This window comes from Apteryx mantelli, chromosome Z (assembly GCF_036417845.1).
Source record: "Apteryx mantelli isolate bAptMan1 chromosome Z, bAptMan1.hap1, whole genome shotgun sequence".
In the NCBI taxonomy this organism is placed as follows: domain Eukaryota; kingdom Metazoa; phylum Chordata; class Aves; order Apterygiformes; family Apterygidae; genus Apteryx; species Apteryx mantelli.
The window spans coordinates 24,492,463-24,514,244 of NC_090020.1; the positions used below are offsets into that span (position 1 = coordinate 24,492,463).

Genomic DNA, 21,782 nt, shown 5'->3' on the forward strand with positions numbered 1-21,782 from the left:
CAGCTCTGGTTTTTGGGACACCTATTGAACCCTACCAGAGACACTTCTTTTGAGTTCAGGATTTGGTTTATGCATTTTCTTTTGCAGGTCTGCCATTATTTTCAGCAGGGGGCACTGTAGGTATGTATATACCTATTTTTCCATTGTGTACATCCATAGAAACAAATATTTAAGAGGTGGGCAGCACTATAGTTAAGACAGGTAAGGATTCTGGAGAATGGAGGCTCTTAAATGCATAGACAAATTTTTGCTCACAATGAGAGAGGCTCACACTAAAAAGCAAGGGATGTTGCAGGTGTGTGGTTAAGATTTTGGTTCTGAATGTTAATTCTGTACCTAGGACTTAACACCTTAGAACATGAAATGAATAGTACATATTGTTACTCCTAATTTTCTTGCTTTTGTTCATTAGTATCTCACTTTTTCATAATAATCTCATAATATTAACATTTTCATAATTTTAAATATGTATTTCTTACTGTTTGTGCTACTGTTGTTTTCTGTCAAGTCCTTACACTCTAACCAGATACTGTTATATACAGCTACAAACTATCATACAACAGGAATACAGTAAAGGACAAAGAGGCTGAATGAAAAGCAAAAGCCTGAAACACAGGCAGGAAAGTGTGGTGACAGCATCAGAAAAATAGATGAGACAAAATGTGCTGAGCCTTCTGTTACATAGCTGTGAGCATGGCCTTGCCATTGTGAGTGCAATAATGAATACAAAACAACTCTGAAATGGGTCACAGATACATGCTGAAATTTCATGAACTCTAACTGCACACAAAGACTTGAACAAACAGATAGCCATTATCAGAAATAATTTCATAATACCCATTCTAATTCTACCATTTTTTGTAATCATCCAAAGTGTAGAAAATGTGAGCGCTTCCTTTCTTTCTCTCTCCTGACTTTTTTGTTCTGAGTCTGGACCTTCTCCTTCTCCCAGGATTTCAGTAGGAGAATGTTGAATTTTCACTCCTTCCTGGACTTCTTGAGACAATTCACACTTCCAGCAACACTAAAAGATTTCCACGCAGGTTTCCTGCAACTCCACTATATTTAAACTGTCAGTTTTTCCTACCTAGTTTCAAGATCTACACAAACCAATATGAACTACCGCAGCTCTGTATGTCAGCTGGGGATCTCCTCCAATGATGACTATATATAGCTGTGAAGGTCCTTATGTTGCAAGTAGTGGTGGAAGATAGCCTGTAAAATACATATCCACCTCAGCAATTAGGCTGCCACTTTATAACTACCTCTATAATCTGTATGAAATACTATGCATAAGCAAATTAGCCTTTTTTCTGGCATGAAAAGGCAAATTCATAATGGTAACAGCATCAGAAAGACATTGGTACTGTTGGTAGTATTGCTGCATTAGAAAAAATAGTGAGTCCACGCAGTAGCTGTATGATCTCTTCGCATGCTGGGTTGATACTAGAGAAGACAGCAAATCCCCAGTCTGGGCTTCACATGTGAATATAATGAAAATCTGCACCAGTTGCAAAATGGCCAGACTTCATATCCCCATAAATTGTAAAGCTGGAGCTTCTAGAACCTGAAGAGTTTTGCAAGATGTAATAAACCATCATTTTACATCTTGCCAATTGCCATGAGAGACCTGTGATGCAAAGGACCAGAATACTGAAGAACTCCCTGGCTTTGCTGAAATCACATCATATAAATCCACTTAAATGAAGAGATGTGCAAGATCTTCCCTCTGTGTGACTCTTGCTCTTGATGAATGCTTTCCTCTCTGGAGTGCCAGCAGATTATCAGATAAACCCCCAGCGCGTGGGGGGTGGGACTGCATCCCCAAAGCTGATACTAGCATTCTCCTTAGAAGATTACAGTCTTAAGTATTGATTATTCTGTGTGTCTGTATATATTACTATAGAGGAAGAGAGGTCCGTGGATAGGTACCACAGGCACAGAAGATGCAGTAGCTTTCACTGTTACAAAGCATGCACAGCATCTCCAGTACTGAGCAGTGAGGATGTCCTGCAGCAAACAGAGAAAGCCTCATTGCAACTGACCTCAGCCCTTCATAGGTAACTGCACTGTCCAACAGCAATCATTCTTCTGCTTTGAATTTCACCTGTTGTTTCTTCCTTTTAAAATTGAGGGATAGGAGATTTACAAATCCACTGGTTGTTCTCATAGAAGCTTTCCATTGTGGGTTTTTGCTGCTTCCTTTTGAGATATATATATATATATATGTATGTATTTGAATATATATATACTTTTTTTTTCCTCAAGAAACGGCACTTTCCACTAAATGGACACAGGACACTGTATCACTTTGTCCTCCAAGAGGACACTGACAATCAGGAACACAAAATAAAGCACAAACATAAGACAGCCCAGTATTTTATTCATCCTCCACTTGCAGAGAGCGATGGAGAGGATGACAAAGAGTAGCATAATGAAGAGGAGGACGATTGCACAGAACAGACCATTGCTGCTGACTGTCACTGGGGCAAAGCTGTTAATCACAGCATACAGGAGCCACGGAAGAGGAAGGCTGTTAAGAAACAGAAAAAGAAATTGGAAACATTGCAGAGATGCAGAAAGGGGCACTAGAAAGGTTCTGAAGGCACTTCAAAATACAAAGTTATTTATTGGGAGACAGGGAAACCCATCTCTCTGGCCAGGGGAAGCACACAGTTACAGAGGATTTAGATCACATGCTGTACTCTAACTAAAGACCTTTCATCTCAACAGCAGGCTTTCAAGGATGCCTGGACACCAACTGGTGGGCTGAGGAAGGATAAGCCTAGTTTAGAAAAAGGTGGGCTATTCAGATATACGGAGATACTGGGAAGCCAAAGATTCCTTCTATGTAATTTCCTAACCTGTGGAGGCCACTCTGTGTTTGCTCATCATTCTGACATTTTCCCAGCCCCTTCTCTTCCATCTGTTTTGACTATTTGAACCACAGGCTTCCTGCACAAAGTGAAGCACGAAACTCTCCTAATTTCATAAATCATACATAAATCTCATTTGTCACTTTGCTTGTGGTTCTGTGGAGAACATGTGGGATTTGCGCTTCCCACCATTCCTCCACCAGCTGCCATGGTGCAGTATGTTTCCCTTGGCTGACAGAAATCACCTGGTTTCCTGCCTGTGAGCAAGAAGTCCTCGTTCGTTAGCTTGTGGATTCAAAACATCCACAGAGGGATCTGCTGTCAATCTCCTTCCAAGAGCTTGCCTGACAGTGGAAGGTGGGTGGCATATCTTTCCTGTGCAGAGTTAGCTCTTCACAAGGTGCTGCCCTTAAACTTTGGCCCTTAAATGTCTTGATCCATGCTTACATATAAACCTATGTCAAAATGTTTGAACTTTGACTGAACTTCAGCTTAATTTCTATTTTTGTACTTGCTGTTACTGCATTTCCCAGCTCTGATGCTACTGTATGTGGCAACATCCCTCTGGGGAATGTCAAGTTGAAATAAATATTTAAGCTACTGATTGGAGCTTAGTAGGCTTGGAATGCATAAAAAGAGCTGTCAGCAGCTCACATCATTCAAACTCTGAATAAAGCAGCTCAAGAGAGAATAATTTATTACAGCTGCAGTACTAACTAAACCACGACTACAGGTAAGCTGTGCCTCTTTTGCTGTAAAGATAGTAGGTCTAGCAGACTGTGCTACAGGACAGCATACGTTTCCATAGGCAGGAAGACTAAAAATATTGAGAAAAAAAGAAAGTATTGCAAAAGGGAAATGTTTTGCAATGCATCCTACATGTTCTAAGTTGAAGCACTGGGGAGTGAATAATGTATTTTTATTATAAATGTTATTTAAACCAGTTCATGCTTCTGGATTAATATAAAAAAGTTGCCCAGCCGTGTCCAAAACTACTGCCATTAGCTAACAAGTGGAGTAAAGAGCCATTTACTATCCACTCCAATTCTGGAATCCCATTTTGTATGAGCACTGTTGCTGATATGTTTTACAGCAGCTAAAACCATGATGCAGGATCTGTTCTTCTAGGTGTATGATGGCAAAAAATAACAACTGGATGGAGAAACTAAGATGATGGATATGATTCTCCTTGCTTCTATCCTATGCTGAAATTAGGAAAGGGGGCATTAAGACAGAATTTGGCTGTAAATTTCCTGCACGCTTCTGAAATACTGAGGCATACTGAGGCAGTGTTTCCAGATCTGGTCTAGCTTTCTCTCAAAGGGTCAGATAGGAATCTACATTCCCACCGCACGCGACGCATCATTATCCTCATGCTATTGTGAAGCCTTTATGTTCTGCACCAGTAAAATGAACCTTGCATGCAGTAAAATGTAAGAAGCACGTTTCTGCACAATCTTATGTTGCTTCATATTGTCAGAGCTATACAAAGGGACCTTAGTGTTAATAGAGAATTGGTTTCTAATTTGGGATTTGCCAGGTATATAAAAAATAACATGCCAACAACAGCTTATACAAGCTATACAAGTCAACGACATTCTTTTTATTTTCTCAGCAACCATGCTGGACACTGCAGAGGCAATGAATAGTTCCCTGGTCATCGATTATAAAGAGAGCTCTAGCATAGGCACAGTGAGTGGAAACGTAAGTGAACAACAGCAACAAAGTGCCTGACAAAAGCATAAAAGACTTCAAAAACTTATTCTTGGAACAATACTTTTTAAGCGCAGTTTACTTGCCTGGGAAGTTCTGTGATGTGTGAAATAAAGAATGATGCAACAAATGTCTAACAAGCCGGTCCTGCAAATATCTATTAAGTTCTGAATACTTGAAATAATAACACCTACTGTATGTTTGCATCATTCTCTTTTTTAAACATCAATAGCAGAAAACTGTTGTAGGTAACACCTTGACAAAACCAGGGCAACATGTTAAGAACACAAGACTTTTTATTAAAATAGCCACAATTTTCTTGCCGTAGGACTTACCCCACTGTGATGTCAAAGATATTGCTGCCAACAGAGCTGGATACAGCCATGTCCCCCAGACCTTTGCGTGCTACAATAACACTGGTAATTAGGTCAGGAATAGATGTGCCAGCAGCTAAAATAGTCAGTCCCATGATTTCTTCACTAATACCAATGGTTTCTCCAACCTGAAAAAGATTGAGTGAAAACAGCAAAAATATGTGTTGAAGTCCCGGGGTGGAAAGACACTCTCTGCTGCAAACCTGCTGACCTGGGAATACTATCTTTGAGCTTTGTGACTAGCTTGGAAATGCAGTGATGACCGACAGGACTGGAGAATTACTTGTTTTCACAATGTTCCACGAGTTTCAGGGGAAAAGTAAGATTGTCAGAGAGGACCAGCAGGTATTGTCAAGTGGCTGCTTATGGTGCTGATGTTAACAGAAAGATCAAACATTTGTTGAGGGCAGCCACTGCTCTCTGATCTATTTTCCATTTACTGAGTAGCGATGTACTTCATCCATTGTTCCAGCTCCTAAAATAAAATGCTACTCAGCATGAGATAGGTGATGGACCCTGATTCTAAATGATTTCTTGCAGTGTAAAACACAACACAGGGCTTTTATTTTGTACCAGTGTGACATCTTCTTACCTGATGTGCCCACCAGACCATTAAGTAAGAAAAAAATCCAATCCAACTGATTGAGCCAAAAAATGTGATTGGAAAAAATTTTCTTGACTTCTGAAACAGAAACAAAGAGAAAGAGTGAACAACTATGTTGAAGGCTGATATGATGTATTCTTATTTGCTCCTTAAGTGACCTCTCATTTATTCTGATCACCTATTCTGTTCATCTATTCTGTTCATCATTAGATGATCAAAAAAAATGTCAGGAAATTCAGAAACTGACTGCCCCTACTGATATATACTTACCCATGCCTCATTCTTCCACCAGCTTCCATTATAAATTAGTCTATGACAAGATTCACCTCCTAACAACAACATGTATTATACTGAATGGCAAGTTTGGGGTTGTCGTTTATACCATATTGTCTTACGTTGCACTCTGCATATATATTTAGCTGCACGAAGGTTTGGGCTTCTAAATTTATAAATGACTTTATGCCTAAGCAAAAAGAATGTTTTCAAATTGTTATAAGAGGTATTCATATCCTTTGTCTGTGCACCAATTTCTTTGTGCAACAGCTTTCACAGTCAGTATCAGAGAGGCTGCCTAAGCACCAAGCTAAAAAATACACATTTAAAATTTATTAGGGCATCTAATCATTCTTGGGAAAATAACCCACTTTTTCAATTAGCACAGAAGACACAGAAGATGAATTAAGCACACATTTGCCATGCTTTGTTTTGAAGAGAGGTTTGTTACAAAAAAAAAAGTAAAATCACACTTTGAGATCCTTCAATTAATTCTGAAATCAGTATCACACCAGAATAACCTCATTTTAATTTTCAGTGTCTGCTATACCAACATCAAGCTTTGAATATATAGTATTCTTGCAGCCAGTGAATGGATTATATTCATATTAATGACTTATTTTGATCATTGTTCTTCTCAGTCTTGCTCATTATCCCCATTTCCTCTTGGCTAGCTAGATCTGTGTAATAAAAAGAGATCAAATTAACTACCAGAGAAAGGAAACATCACTGGAGGACTGTATCAGGTAATCACTATCTAAATCAAATTAGTGTTTAAAATGTAATTTGTACTGTGAATGAATGCTACTAACCTTGAATGAAATCACATGCTTTATGGGCATCCACCGTTTGAAGACAAATCCTCGCCCCAGATCATTTGTGCCATTTTCTTCCAAAAATGTTGCAAAAAACATTTGCAAATATGCCATTTGCAAAGTCCTACAGATTTATAGGAATGACCAGTAGGACTGCTTGTGGAAGTAAGTTATGCCACTTTGACTACTTGTTCCAGCTGCTGCTCAACCCTACGGTACCTCTTCCCGTTAAACCCCCATTACATCCACTCTCGACTTCTGCTATGCACGTGCCCACAGATTTTCCTTTTCCCAAGCAAGCGCACTCAAGCAGTAACTTTCTCTTATGGTGCCTCCCGATCAGGTCAGACTGGTGTGACCCCTCAGCAGGGCAAGCTGGCGGGGAGATACCGGCCACGTGGGCAGCACGCCCCGTGTTGCGCCCCGCAGCGTCGGGACCGCTCACCCACGGGTTGTTCCCGCATGCCGGGGTGGATGGATGGGCACCGTGAAGCCGTACGACCAGCCCCCGCATCGAGGGAGAGGACGGACCCGGAGGTGGTCCAAAGAGCCCCTGTCACTTTCCCCGAGCTGGGAGAAAATACTATCCGAATGCTGCCAATTCAGCTGGGTTAAGCCGTGCTAACGCCTTCTTATCTGAGGAGTTTACAGAGCCGCACAGCCAGCTTTTCTGTTACACCAGGCACAGCAGGTATTTGTAGGGGCCATCCTGGGGTCTAGGAAGCACTTGCTGTGGCCAGCTGCAACGGGAGAGGGGCTCGGTAAATCCAACGGGCTAAATCGCGTAGGAACGGCAGCGCTTTTTGTCAGCAGTGATCCTCCGCTCATTGAAATTGGGCAGAATCTTTCTGCTGATTTAAATGAAACAAGATCAGGCTGCTACGGATGGGAAAAAGGTAGAGTCAGCAATGATAACTGTACATGCCCATCTACACAAAGGGACAGCTAAACGCCTCTATCTGCCCTACCAGCAGATGCAACTGCGAGCCATGCTGCAGAGCACTTACTCCTGGGGGTAGTTAGCATAATGCTAAATGCCCTCCCGAGGACGGAGTTCGTAACCATTGACTAACATGACCCACACAATTCCATAATTTCATATACAGAGGAAGACACATTAAAGATGGTACAGATTTAACAATGTTCCCAAAACCCACGAGGGAATCAGATATATACATAAGTAACTGAACCTCAGAGCAGGAAAAGCATTCCAGTAGTTGTTTTAAATGAGCTATGTTTAAATACAGGCATAAATAGCTATCATGGCACCTGCAAATGCCTTTGTCATTTAAATTCCGTTACTGTCAGAAGCAGCGTTTCTAGAACCGCACAAGTTACCCCGGCTGACCTGCTTCTTAACTCCCCGCAGAGCAGAGGGCCTTCTTCAAAACAAAGTTCTGAACTTTTGTTATATAAGAAAATCTGCTAATGAGCTTCCAGTGTTTCTGTTTAAACTTATGAGAAATCAGATTCACTTTTAATTTTAAAATCAAGACTTTCCCTGCAGTGGGAGCAGAAGAACTTGTTCTGAAAAGGAGCACAATTACATGATCCAAAATCAGTGGGAGCACAGCTGAGACTGGAAGAGATAAATGAATCTAAGCAGTAATTTTCTTTTTTTTTTTGACCAAATAACTAGTACTTCTTTTTCAGCTTTCTTAGCACCCAAGTCTTTCAACTTTGAACATAATCTTTTCTTCTCTGTAAATACCGGGATTTGCAGGAAAATCATATGGGGAATGAGAAGATGAAGTGATAGCCTTATTGTTGTCAGCTAGTCTCCAAATCTAAATAGGGGAGCAAATGACAATAGTGGAATTTAAATAATCACTCTATAGCACTCAAGAAATAAGCACACATTAGGTTATGCAAATCCCAGCTACCGGCCAGTAATAATAAAATTCAATGAGAGTACAGGATTATAAATATCAAATGGTTCTTGTAAAATAATTGCATATTGCTTATCCAGGTCAGACACCCACAGAATGTGGAGAATTGGATGGCTAAGAATTATGAGTCAGTAACTTTGCAACACGTGGATACCCAGCCTGTCTTAGCCAATTCTCTTCCAGCTTAATTAACTGATAAGAAGCAGTTCAGGGTTATGAGTACTTTAACAGACTTAACAGTTTAACTATCTGCTTTAAAAGAGAAAACATTTAAACTCAAAAAGAGCAAAATTTAAAGTTTGTACCTATTACAGGAGATAAAAATCAAGAATGGACCCCTTAAATGCTACTATACAATTTGCATATAGATGATTTTTTTAAAAAGCAGAAAGGGGACTGTTGATTTTTTTCTGATGCTGTATTTTATTTCCGGAGTATAATAGTAATCATGTTTCTTTTGTAATTATTGACAACATTTTTTGAGATTTATCTCAGTGTAACTTCCCAGCTCTTGGGAATATGCAGAGCTGTTAGTTCTAAGCATTTTCCTACAAGAATTAGTCAGAAACAATAGACAGCAATACATCTCTCCACCTTTTCTGATAGCTGTGATGTTTGCCTTGCTAGGATAAAGACTCCAGTTTACTACCACTTGGTTCAGTTGTGGTCATGGTAACAGAACAAAGGGAAAAAAAAACATGGATCATATAGTTTGTATCCTATTTTCATTTAACAAAAGAAAAATAGTTCTGTAGCTTCGCTGTAGATCTGTTGGATTGCTACTATTCCTGTCCATCAGTAACCTTAAGTACATATATCCTGGTGCATCTCTGTGTTGAATTCCTACCAGTGTTTGAAAAATCGGACTTACTAAAATAAGTAACCACAGTGAGAGAAGTATGTTGAAAAAGTGAAGTTTTTTTTCCTGAGAGCCTGGTTCTGCAGCATAACAAGTACCTAATAATTTGCAAAATAATTGTCTTAATTTTAGTCAGCCTTATTACTGACATCTTTACCTTTAACCTGAATGAATCATGTTTGTCTCATGCATAAATTTATCTGCATGCCATCTTTGATTTTTCATCCATATTTGACAGTGGTTAAATCTGATTACTCAGAACCTGCTCTAGTAACTGGATCTGTGCAGGAACATCTTGTCCTTGTCCCCTTGGTAACAGCACATCTCCGTACGCCAACACGAGTTCACATAAGTCGTGTCTCTTGGTTGTTAACAGGAACTTGCATGCGTACAAGGAAGTGCCCCAGACGGATCCAGCGACAACGGGAATGGGGCTCGGCTAGATGGTTTTTCTGGCCTGTGTCACGAAGGGAGACACAGTGCACTGCCGCTATAACAAGAGAGCTGCTGTCCAATTTCTGCCCCTAGCCTACTGGGTCACCTTGGTCATGTCATTTTCCCATCAGTGTTGCAGCATCTCTAACTGTAGGAGGCAGACAGTTGTATTTATGGCCTTTGTGAAGCCACTAGTGATATGAGCTGTTAGTGCAGGGAAAGTATCCATCATTTTTACAAATATCTCAATGAAAGACCAATGATAAAATTCCCCAAGACTACACCTACCTCTGGTGTACCTCTAGTAACATGACTGATATTACAGTAAGGATTTCTAAATATACTCATTTTGTAGGAACAGGTATAACTGAGCCAGTAAACACACATTAAAACAAGTCAACTACTGAACCAGCTGAGAAATTATTTGAGTTAATGCATAATCTACTGTAGATAAATGCAAATATCTTTATCTGTACACCAGAGTATAATAAGGCAGCAAGGATTTTTACTAACTTCATAACCAGAGGCCTTGTATATGAAATAATTTTGCTGGTGCTTCTGGGTTTTCTGGAGCTAAGTGCAGCTTGTTCCTAAAACTAGTAAATGCTGTCAAACCTTCCCCATTAAGCTGAGATAAAATATACTTTTGGACTCTAGGGCTCTAGGAGACTGGGAGGAAAGGAGAGCAGATTCTGAAAAGTGGGCACCCACAGAGGATGTCAAAAGCTCCTTATGGTGTCTCGATTCAGTATTTAGCACACAGGGTTTGTTATATATGCTCACATGCTAATTTGAGTATCCTCATGCAGAATTTGGATTTCTGACTAAAATTACCACTTTTGCAAATTGGGTCCCTGATGTTAGGCCTACCTACAAAATCTGTTTAAGCACTGTTTGAGGTTTGTTTTAACTTTTGCCTCACAGATTTAATGTAAAGTTGTTTTCTGAAGCCCATGCTGAGCTGTGGAGCCGGGCTTGGTTTTCTTTAGGAAAGGAAAGGGGGGACAGCACACAAGCATAAGTGAGAGTATTTTAGAGACAAACACACTAATGAAGTGTCCTTGAAAAGTTAGACAGCTGGGCACAGAGAGTTTATGCAACCATCTGGTTAATTCTTTGACAGTGATGCTCAGAGTAAATAGCTTGTCACATTGATACAGCTTGTTACCTCTTCTGTTATTATTACATGTAATTACAAACTGCATGCAATACGCAATTCACTTTTATTTCTGTATAACAAGCTACTCCTTTCAGTGAATGAAATTGCCCATTGACATATCTGGCACATACAACTGCGCTTATCTTTTATGTTATGGCATAGCGTTTTGATTCTAGGATGTGAACAATTCTAGTGTTAATATTCACACACACTACACAGTAGCATGCAAATTCATGAGACACTGGCTTTCCCAAGCCATTATTCTGACTGTTCTCATTTACACAGTATTGAACACTGGATATTTATAAATGTTCAAGGGGAAGAAGTAAAAAAGATTGCAAATGCTATTAATGCTAGCATCAGAATTTTTAAATTCAAAATAATGCACATACTTATTTCTTAGCAGTACTTGCTCATATTAAGACAAATTATAAAGAAAAACAATACAGTGATGATTTTGAATAATAAAATGAGGGCAAAAATATAGAAATAAACAATTCAGGTAGTATGCTTTCTTGTGTTACCAAACAAAAATCTTTACCAGAGTTGTTTTCTTAAACAAAATAAAGAAAATAGAACTTAAAGATTGGAAGAGAAAATGAAAAAATGAAAAACGAAGAGAAAATGTCAGTTTATGCCCTTAGAGAAACCTTTATCTAAAAACAAATCAAAGAACTTATTTTAGCTTGTTTCTTGCACTGAATTGCAGTTTTTCAGTGTGTGGGATAGGAAATGTGATGAGGAGGAAAAAAAGAAATCAGGCTGTTGATTTATAACCCTCTCCTTGCACAACACTCTCCTGCTGGAGTTTTAAGTCTATTTTTGATCCAGAAAGGAAAAGATTAAAGCACTTCTAAAGGATTCTTCCAGCTATTGACTTTTTTTTTTTTTTTTTTTTTTACTTTCCATTAGCCTCCCCAGCTATTACTGTTTGCATATGTGAATATAAAAGAGGTAGGATTTGACAACTTATCACAGTATGTCATTTGTATTAAATAAACCATCTTACATGACTTCAAGCCATATTTGGACAGAATTAGTAAGTGTTCTGCACATGGAAAAACTTCTGGATCTTATCCTAGTATGAAAATTAAAAGATGAAAAACAGAACACAGAGGTTTTCTTTGCTCAATTTTTAGTCAGACATTCCGGAAACAAAATTGCCCTTTAATGAGAACTGCTGTACAAGGCTAGTAGAATATGCATTTAAGAGAAATGCCCATCATTATTTTTGAAACACAGAGAAAATCTAGCCTTTGTCTTTCCAGTTTTACCTTTTACGGTATTGCAGCTGGGCAGACTTCCACTTAAGAAATGCTCAGTGGAGATCTAGAAACATAGATGTAAAAGCCCCACAGAAGAAGTTTTAAAAGCTTTTTCGTTGTGTGATAAAATATTAATGAATACAAATGGCAATATTTACAGAGCTATTAGCTTTCAGTTGCCCATAAGCACTTGAAGATTGATGTTTACTTTAAAATTCTATTGTGGCATCTTCTTCACAAAAGGAACTATAAAAAAAATCATTAGTTCTATTTTTGCTTAAATCCACTATGGTCCTTTCTTGGATGCTGGCATTCAGCAACCATCCTGTTGTGCAGAACACACTGACTTATAACAACAGCTACTTACAGGATTCCTGGCATCCGGGAGGGAAACCCACAGTGGAAAAACAATGGGTAAAACAATCAGGTAGGTGAGCTGTTTGCGCAGGGTGTCAGGCCAGACCAGGCTGAGAGGCTGGTCTTCATCCTCTTCTTCATTCTGCGAGAAAAACAGCGGTGAACAGAATATTAAAGTGCATGAATAAGGTTAGAGATTCTTTAGGAGGAAGTCTTTAGGATTTCACTGTATTTCAGTAATTACAGTGTATCCCTCCAGCACAGGTTGCCCAAGGGCATCTCTGACTGCATCTGTGCTGACAGCGGCAGGGACCAGCATCATGCCATCTGCCTGGAGGGGACCCACACACCTGTGGTGCCTCAGATGCATCTTCCCACAGACCTTCCCTCACAGACATGGCTAGTCTGACCAGAAATCAAAACTGGTCTGGTCTGCAACAAGCCTGGCCATATATGTGTACATACATATGTATATATGTATACATTTGTATAAGTATATGTACTTTTTTCCCATTCATAGGACTATAAGGCAAATCAGGCTGCCAGGGACCTTGGGAGGTTTCAAGTCCCACCCCTGGCCAAAGCATGCTCAGCTGTGGGGGCAGACCAGGTTGCTCAGGGCGTTACCCAGTCAGTAAAAAGTTGCTTGAAAACCTCCAAGGGCAGAGACAGCACAACCTCTCTGGCCCAGCTCCACTGCTGGGCTGTCTTTGCAGGGAAATTTTTTCTCACATCTAGCCAGAACCTGTCTTGTTTAGACCTGTCACAACACAGCAGTCTTCTTAACAGCTTGGTGCTAAAACTAAAGGAAAGACATTCCTCTCTTACTGGTGTAGCTGATCTTCACACTAATCTTTCATCTCCTTTTACGTGTATGCTCTTCACCTGTTATGTCCATTACAGAGCAGATGCACCACGATCTTTTCCAGTGACAGAATGCCTTTCAGCTGCTACCTACATCTCTTTCCCTAGCCTGCTTCTGTTGCTCAGCCTGCTGGCAAAATGCAGCCCTTTGAGACTGCCACAGAAAAAAAGCAAGGGGAGCATGATTCAGCCTGTTTTAATACTATACTTTTTTTCTGGCTTATTTACCCACGGTGTATCACAGCTAGGCAATGTGTCCGAAACTGCACACGGGTCTAACTAACACCAGAGAATAAGGCAACAGAAAAACTGCCCTAAATAGTTCTTTCACATAAATGTGCCTAATTCAAATCTCACTTAGCCTCTGGAAAGACTCCTAAGGAGCACAGTGAAAGCTTAAGAAGCCCCAAAAGCCGTACTTGGTGAAAATTATGTTCAGCTGAGAGCATGCAGAGAGCATGTTGAGAGCATACAGCTACTTCTTCAAGTAGTTTTCTTTTTTCACAAAGTGGTTAGAAGTGAATATTCAGTCCTTCCTGAAGTGAGCAAGCTATTCTTCCCACTGATTTATAGCACAGGCTTCTTGTGAGTTACTACCCTGCGTTAACATTGCTTGTGTAAGCCATGTGACAATGTTATAAAAAGCAGCCGTTTGAAGGGCATCATAAGTTAGTTTTTACAAATCCGTAACATTTTCTACTTATTGCTAATCTTGACTGAAGATCCAGTCTTAATTATTCAGCTGTTATGAACTCCTGAACTATTCGGCTATTGACCTACTATGAACCGGTCAGTCCCTAGAGAAGCAAAGCCCCCCTCTCAGCTCAGGCTCTTCAGTCATACAGCTATATGGCTTTATCACCTTACACCAACGGAATGGAAACAAACCCATTTTTTCCTCCTGACACGTTGACAGGCCGCAGCTACTTTGACGACTACATGCTGATGTCAACAGAAGACTGTATTTTGTTAACTCTACACTTTGTGTAGCTCCCAACTTGCATGGTTGCAAGATTTTCAAAACACACATAGAGACATAATTCATTATAATTATAGTGCTTCAAGAAGCTCCTGAGCAGCTTAAGAGGCTAGCTTTTGCCTTTAGCTTTCAGCTTTTTACCAAAGCAGGCAGATGCTTAGCATCTCATTTGTTTAGTTTATTGAAGCCTGACCTTTCTGGGGGACTGCTCAGGTGCAGGTACAGGAGTCTGTGGGGTTACTTTCTTAAACTCAGATCTGTTCTTTTTCCATTCTGGTAGACAATGCTGGGGTGGGCAAATCAAACCAAGTTGGATGTTTAGCTTTGAAATATGATGATTGAGGTAAAATTTGAGCACAAAAGGAGCAATTGAAGGGTTGCCTAGGTAACTCTTTCTGAGTGGCTTCTGCATAATTCAAGCAGCAGACTCAGCAGGAATAAACCTCCACAAACAACTGTTTCATAAACAACACTAAATGACTAAGTATTTTCTGAATTGCCATCTTTAGAAATTAGCCACGATTAACAACCATTTTTAATCACAACAAAAACTTTACATATTAGTCTGAGTTTGTACGTGAGTCTGCAAAATTTAAAGAAATTAATATCTAATTTGGTTCATGTGATACCCTTCTGGTATATGCAGTACTTCAGCGCTGGGCCTTATTCTGGTCTCATGTCTTTGTCAAATGGCACCAGACTATCATGAACACATGGGCAACAGCAATGTCAGTATACAAGCAGCATAAAAAAATGTACATTTGGAGATTTGGCACATACCTCCTGGAGAACCTTGGTCCATCTGTTTAAGATGTTTTCACCTTCAAGTCGTTCTACCTCATCTATCTCCCCAAGATAACTTCCTCCAAAATAAAAACTCAAGCTCAAGCTCAAAATGCAGTAGGGCAAAACCATTTTCCTTGCTAGTTTAACCCCAGGATGCATTATAGAAGCTACAGACTGGCTGTTTGTTTCTTATTCCATAAATCAGAATCAGCATCTGATTTTCAAGTACTGATTTTCCAAAAATCAGTAAAACTGAAGAAATTCAATACATTTGCAAATTTAGCCTTCATGTATTTCAAAGTGATGCTGAACTACTCACTGAGGTTGAAGAAATGAAAAGGAAAGAATTTTTACAACGACTAAATAGTGCAAATGTGTGTGTCATGCTCTAGACTAAGCAGCAGTGACATAAAGCAACACAGCACAGTTATGGCAGAGATGTTTGCACTGTCTGTGAATTCAGCTCTCTGCAATGTACATACTGAATATACATACTCACAGTTTATAGCAATTAATACTGGAACTACAGTTTTGATTTTTTTAGTCTGTATGATTCTGACTGAGCTCAATACTTGTAATGTTAAATATGTTATGTTAAGAAAAAAAAAAGATAATGGGACATAGAGGCTGATATTCAGTTGCCTACACACAGACATGCTGGAGCCATTTCAAATACCTTCTGGTATCCTACTTGTACTTCAGACACTGGATCAGCAGAGCACAGGACTCTGCCAGTTTATGACCTCTCTGCCATCACTGTGCCAAATCTCCAGTTCTCTAGGCTAACTCAGGTGGCACTAGCTACCTATCTGCAGGCAAGTGAATCCTACCACAAAACTCATTCCCTTGTGCAACTCTGCAGCTAACTAGCTTTAAAGATGCTGGGGAAGAACATATTGGAAAGCTGCATTAATTGACATTATGAACTTTGATGATACTGCAATATCTACATTGAGTTTAATTTGAACTTAAATGTAAATGCTGTCGCAAAAACACAGGTTATGTTATGCTGTACAGATAAATATGCCCTTCCTACATTCTGCAAGTCCATTTTGCTGACTGTGTCTGAAAAGATAGTTCAGAATATGCTAATGAAAGTACAGTTTATTTATATCACAAATAGTGTTAATTCCAAGTGTTCTAGATAGTCACTAAAGACATTAATACTGTTCCTTCCAAAAATGACTGGCACTGGCATCACTTCCTCTTAACCAGCATGGTCATCAGGAGGCCTTTTCCCAGGCCAGGTTTGTGCATTGTACTCTGCTAAATACTAAGTGATTTTGGGGAGATGGGAGAGGACAGAAGTAGTGTAAAACCTCCACAGTTGTTCATAATGTGGTAAGCTTGACTGGACTACGAATATAAGAACAGCCATACTGAGCCAGACCAAAGGCCCATTTAGCCCAGTATCTGCTTTCTGATGGCCAGATATGGATATTCAAGGAAGAAGTATTGGAATGTGGCATATTTTTTCATCTTCCAGTAGTTATAGGTTTAGACAGAAACTGCATTAGGTTGTCATATATAAAAGTCATTGATGTCTTTTCATGAAATTTTCATTAGCTGTCATAATTGTTTCCTTTCTCTGTTGTACCCTCCTTTGTTTTCACTTGTGCTTGGAACTGTCTTTTTGTTACATAAACCTTTGCAGTGCTGAACATAATCTGTATACTCTTGCCTGGATGGGCTGGACATGCTACTGTAGTGCAAAAAACCCAATAATGATAACCAAATGAATTCTCTAGTAGGCAAATGCACCATTTGCATATTCTACCGGGGTAGTGGGGTACATCTGTAAATAATAAAACAAATAGATATAATTCCCTATTTTGAAGAAATGAGATTAAAAGTATAGTTTTGCTATATATTCCCTTTTACATGTCTGTAACAAGCATACTTTTAATATTTTCTTTTAAACCAGTCTATGTATATTCCTAATTCTATTCTTGCTACTTCATTTCTTCCTGTATGTAACCCATGACAAACAATGAAAAAGGTATCAAATCTCCCTACCTTCCATCTTTCATGACTTCTTCACCCAGGAATATGTATCTAATACTTCTCTGTAATCCCATGGAAGACATCTCACATATTGTTTTGCTCATGATTAATCTGACTTTTCCCTATCTCCCAAGAAGATCTGTCCAAAGACAGGAAGCGACTGCGTGTTTCACATTATATAAACAATGGCAACATATGGTGACATTCTATCAATAACGCTTTTGTTTACAAACAACATCTTACAGCATACTCCATCTGCCAAAGTCACAATGTAGTCACTGCTTTTGGCAAACATCAGAAAATAACTGTCTCCCTAGATGCTTACACTCAAAATATATTATCTTAGTAAAAATAGTTGTTTATCTAGCATAACATTAAACAACTGCACTTTTATGTTTTTTTACCTGACAGTAGGAAAACATGCAAAACAACTCCAACAAGCCACTTCAAAACTACCTGAAATACTGAATATGTCAGTATTTACCAACTGGTCCATATCTTATAACAGCTACAGGATATGAATTACAAACATTATGTTTTTAGGCTTATTCTGCTAGCCCAAATGAGATAACCGAGATAAATGAGAACTGAACTAAAAATTCTTATGCTTGTACATGTCTTGTGTATTCTGACTTCTGACATGGTTAATCAGCACAGAATTAGCATCAGGTCTCCCCTAGAAAGGGAAACTTCAGACAGGGACTATTTGCAGTTCAATTTGCTCATGCTGAAGCATAGATATTGCACCAACTATGAAAATGTTATATATTTCTTTATCTGATAGTGCTGCAAAAGGCTGTTGAACTTTTTTTTTTTTTTTCACGGAAGTGAGGAGCTCTGTACAAGCCAAGTTTTCACAATGAGTGAACCAAGAAAAAAATATGATATCTCAGAATGTTACCTGTCTCAAATTTAAGTATTGTTGTTCAGTATTGAGATTGAATTTTTTCTTTAGAATAGCAAATCTCAGATTAATTTATTTCACTAGAAAGGCAGAGAACAGAGGCAATTAGAGCCCTACTGTGGCCTCTGGGACAGCTTCAAGCCTCTGCTTCAAATTTCTTCTCCATGACTTGGATTGCTCATTTATCTTCTGCTACATCTCATTTGGAAAGAAGGTGAGGTACCAAGCTACAGTAGTAGTGAGCAATATCCAAGTAGCTAAGACAGAAAACAATGTCTTTCCTTGAGAATTCTGGAGCAAAATTCAATCGTGGAGTAAAATTCAATCCCTGAGCTTTTAGAAAGCATTCTGCTTATATGGGTCACTCCCCTTAATGCAGTTAATTTGTGTTAATCTTCTCTGCCCTGTGAACTGGCTGAAAAGAGCGACCTTTTCAGCAGAATCTGTGGGAACAAGCAAGGCATGGGTTGGCTTTTGCTCCAGATTCTGTTATTACTGCCTGTATCTGCAAATACCTGAAAGCACAGCTCCCAGAGCCTATATGCAATTTTCTCTGCCCAGGTTGCACCCAGCACTCTTCAGTGAATTTGAAAAGAAATACTTACAATGTAATATTCAAAATTACAGTCAGCTCATCAGTGGAAAGAACAGCTAGAGCAGTGAAGAGATACAGCTGACTATTCTGATTTTCAGGTAAATCAAAATGGCACACAACAGAAAAAAACGTAGAAAAGGCAACTCAGTAGCCTTGGAAAAATAAAGCTCAATCCCTTTTGACAGCAGTGCAATCGCATTAAGTTACAAAGATGTATACCAGCAAACGAGAAGCAGGCATTCATTTTAGGCTGCGTGTGGCAACTGAAAAGAGTTTTAGTCATTGGAAAACATATTTTTAATGATCAAACAAACACCAAACATGCTGGAATATATCACTGCCTTGCAACAAAGGCTGCTGTCAACTCCTCGCCCCTGCTCTGCAAAATAGAAATGTTTAATATATTCCAAGAATCACAGCCTGTGACAGAGAACACAAAGCTACTTAGGTTCAAATCATGTTAATTTGGTGCAGGGGGAAGGAGTCATTTGGGCAGGGGGGAACTGTGTCAGCCAGAGGCTCTGTCCTGAAATGCACTGCACACCTGCCGCTCTTTGGTGTGGAAAGCAAAATGCACGTTAGCACACAGTTGCTTAGGTAGGTAATTTAGATCCAATGAAAACAACAAAGCATTAGTGGCATTTTCTTATTACATCTAAGTTGTCTTTTAGCTTCACGAAAAAGTTATCGCTGACATGGCTGGCATGTAAACATTTTCCAGTGGGGTTTCCATGGAAACAGGCAAAAGTGTGCGCATGTGTACACGTGAGTGTGTGTGTGTAGGAGGGAGGAGAAGGTGTTATCTTCAGACTGGAAGATATTTTTAGGAAAGCCACAGGTTAGAAAGATTATGACTAAACACAATCATATGTCGGTTAAGAGGCTGGCAGTAGGGTGAAAGGCAATTGGACTTCTCAGAAGGATCACTTTTCTGTGGGGCAGCCTATACAACATTTAATGAGATAACTGTCAGTGCCCTTTCAGTCTTCTTTCATTTTGTCATACATGCTCTGTACCAGTCTATAAATATAACGTACTGTATTACAGAGTTTTCTCCTTTGTGGCAAACTGCTACAGGTTAAAAGGAAGAATTCAAAAAGCAGAACAAAATCCCAAAGGAACACGGAATATCTGGCAGGAGGGAAGGCAAATCCTGGCTGCAAATGGAGCTCGGATATTTTACAGACTGTGTGGTGGGAAGCAGTCTTGTTCCCAGCTGTGGTGGTTAGGCACTGGGAAGGAGACAGCAGCACTGTCCTTCCCAGTAGCTGATCCAGATTTTATCAAAGTGTGAGGGAGATCTGCTGCTGATTTCAATGGGAACGGGATTAAGTGAATATACCTGTCTTGGACAAGCAACTGGATTGCAGGGGGCATTTTCTGGATTGTCTTTTTAAAATCCTGCAAGCAGCAGCAGAACAGAGTTTATCCTGTTGAGCAAAGGCTTGGTCCAGCAAGAAGCACATGGAAAAATGAGGTTCTGGAGGAGAAGAGTGGAGGGAAAAGAATGGAATTAAGGGCCTGGGAAAAAGGGAAAAACAGGATGGTGAAGTTAGGAAAAGACAAGTGAGGAAATCAAATAAAAAAAAAGAAAAGGAAACAAAGTGAAATTCACTCTGGTGCATGAACTCTTGTGAAAGTTATTATTTGATAGTGTCCTTTACTCTGTCTTGAGGTCTTAGGCAGTGAAAAAAGGATGAAAAGAGGAGAAATAAGACCCAGGAAAAATATTAAGGTGAAGAAAAAACAAAAGCCTTAAACAAAGGAAAGGAACTCATGGAATTTGGAGTGATGTACTTTTTTAAAGGGAAATTTAATTTAAAAATACACAAAAATTAAAATAAAACACAAAAGCTATTTTTTTCCTTTTCTTCCAGTTTCAACCTGAGCCTTCCCTTCATAAGGGGCCTTTGTTCAATATCATACTTTTAAAGATGAGGGCTTATGCAACTAAGATGTATTTATTTGCATGTTCTTTTTGTCATTGTGGCATACATAATTTTTAATGTACTTAATTTCTGACAATTATGAATCATTATTAAGATGCTTGTATCTAGGGATTTAGACTGACGGACCATAGTCTGTGCCAGTGAAAAGTAAGAAACAATGCAAGTATCACAGAATCACAGAAAGGCTGAGGTGGGAAGAGACCTCTGGAGATCATCCAGTCCAACCCACCTGCTCAAGCAGAGTCACCTACAGCCTGGTTGCCCAGGATTGTCTCCAAACAGTTTTCGAATATGTTCAAGCATGGAGACTCCAAACTCTCTCTGGGCAATCTGTTCCAGCGCTCAGACATCCTCATAGTGAAAAACATTTTTTACATTTAAATGGAATTTCCTGTGTTTCATTTTGTGCCCATTGCCTCTCATCCTGTCTTTGGGCACCACTGAAAAGAGTCTGGCCCCATCTTCTGTACACCCTCCCTTCAGATACTTATACACACTGATAAGATCCCCCCTCAGCCTTCTCATCTCCAGCTCTCTCAGCCTTTCCTCATAAGAGAGATGCTCCAGTCCTTTCATCATCTTCATGGCCCTTTGCTGCACTTGCTCCAGTAGCTCCATGTCTCTCTTGTACTGGGAGCCTAGAACTGGACCCAGCACTCCAGACATGTCTCACTGGCAAAGCAGAAGGATCACTTCCCTCGACCTGCAACACTCTGCCGAATGCAATCCAGGACGCGTTGTCTTTCTTTGCCACAAGGGCACATTGCTGGCTCATGTTCAACTTGTCGTCTACCAGGACCCACAGGGCCTTCTCTGCAGAGCTGCTCTCCAGCCAGTCAGCCCTCAGCCTGTCCTGGTGCATGGAGTTATTTCTCCCCAGGGGCAGGACTTGGCATTTTCCATTGATGAACTTCATGAAGTTCCTCTCTGCCCATTTCTCCAGCCTGTCACAGTCCCTCTCAACAGCAGTGCAACCATCTGGTGTTTTAGCCACTACTCTCAGTTTTTGTGTCATCTGAAAACTTGCTGAAAATGCATTCAGTCCCATCATCCAGGTCATTCATGAAGATGTTAAACAGTAT

General features: G+C 39.7%; 1 protein-coding gene across 1 annotated transcript in view; it reads right to left on the bottom strand.

Annotated features, from left to right (window-relative positions):
• Positions 1 to 2,283: 2,283 nt before the first annotated feature.
• The window catches only part of SLC24A2 (solute carrier family 24 member 2), a 107,581-nt gene continuing 88,082 nt past the window's right edge, over positions 2,284 to 21,782 (bottom strand). Inside the window, exons 7-10 of the mRNA XM_013948236.2 lie at positions 12,630 to 12,761; positions 5,556 to 5,645; positions 4,925 to 5,091; positions 2,284 to 2,533 (exon numbers count right to left, since the gene is read on the bottom strand). Coding sequence (XP_013803690.1) covers positions 2,284 to 2,533; positions 4,925 to 5,091; positions 5,556 to 5,645; positions 12,630 to 12,761 — 639 coding nt within the window. The remainder of the gene's footprint in view (positions 2,534 to 4,924; positions 5,092 to 5,555; positions 5,646 to 12,629; positions 12,762 to 21,782) is intronic.